General features: G+C 40.5%; 1 protein-coding gene across 1 annotated transcript; it reads left to right on the top strand.

Annotated features, from left to right (window-relative positions):
- Nucleotides 1-216: 216 nt before the first annotated feature.
- On the top strand, nt 217-435 carry SARC_18204 (hypothetical protein; the record flags this gene model as incomplete). Its single annotated transcript, XM_014287714.1, has 1 exon — nt 217-435. A coding segment is annotated over one exon (219 nt), but the record flags the coding sequence as incomplete, so codon positions are not given.
- Nucleotides 436-576: the final 141 nt, after the last annotated feature.

The raw sequence follows: 576 nt of genomic DNA on the forward strand, positions 1-576 counted from the left end.
ATGTACATATGTGCATATGTAAACACACGCATATATATAAAATATATTTTATATATATATGTGTGTGTGTCTGTGTCTGTGTCTGTGTCTGTGTCTGTGTGTGTGTGTTATATATATATATATATATATATATATAGTGTTCTTGAGTAGGATATCAATCATGTATACGAAGTCATACGCTGACCTCCAGGCTCATAGATACTACTCTGAACCCAAATGTCATTTAATTGTTCGTATCGGCATTTGCAACCCGCACAGGAACAAACATTAGCGACGCAGACACTAGAGGCTGTCAACACGTCATCGGCATACTCACAGATCTTGTCGCACATGCTACTCAATGAGAATGACGTAACATTCACGGACATGGTAGTGCGGCAGGAGAAGCAAACTGAACGCGTTCCCCTCGTGATCGGTTATTGGCTGGGGATGAAGGTACGTTATGTCCATTGTATGTATGCACGCATACTTGGCTTTTCAGCTACTTGTGCGAAGTAGGGTGCGTGGCTTTTGTCTGCTAGGAGGACGTTCAACGCTTTCTCCAAATACATATACATCTGTATATATGTATATATA

Source organism: Sphaeroforma arctica (assembly GCF_001186125.1).
Source record: "Sphaeroforma arctica JP610 unplaced genomic scaffold supercont1.14502, whole genome shotgun sequence".
Taxonomy (NCBI): domain Eukaryota; class Ichthyosporea; order Ichthyophonida; genus Sphaeroforma; species Sphaeroforma arctica.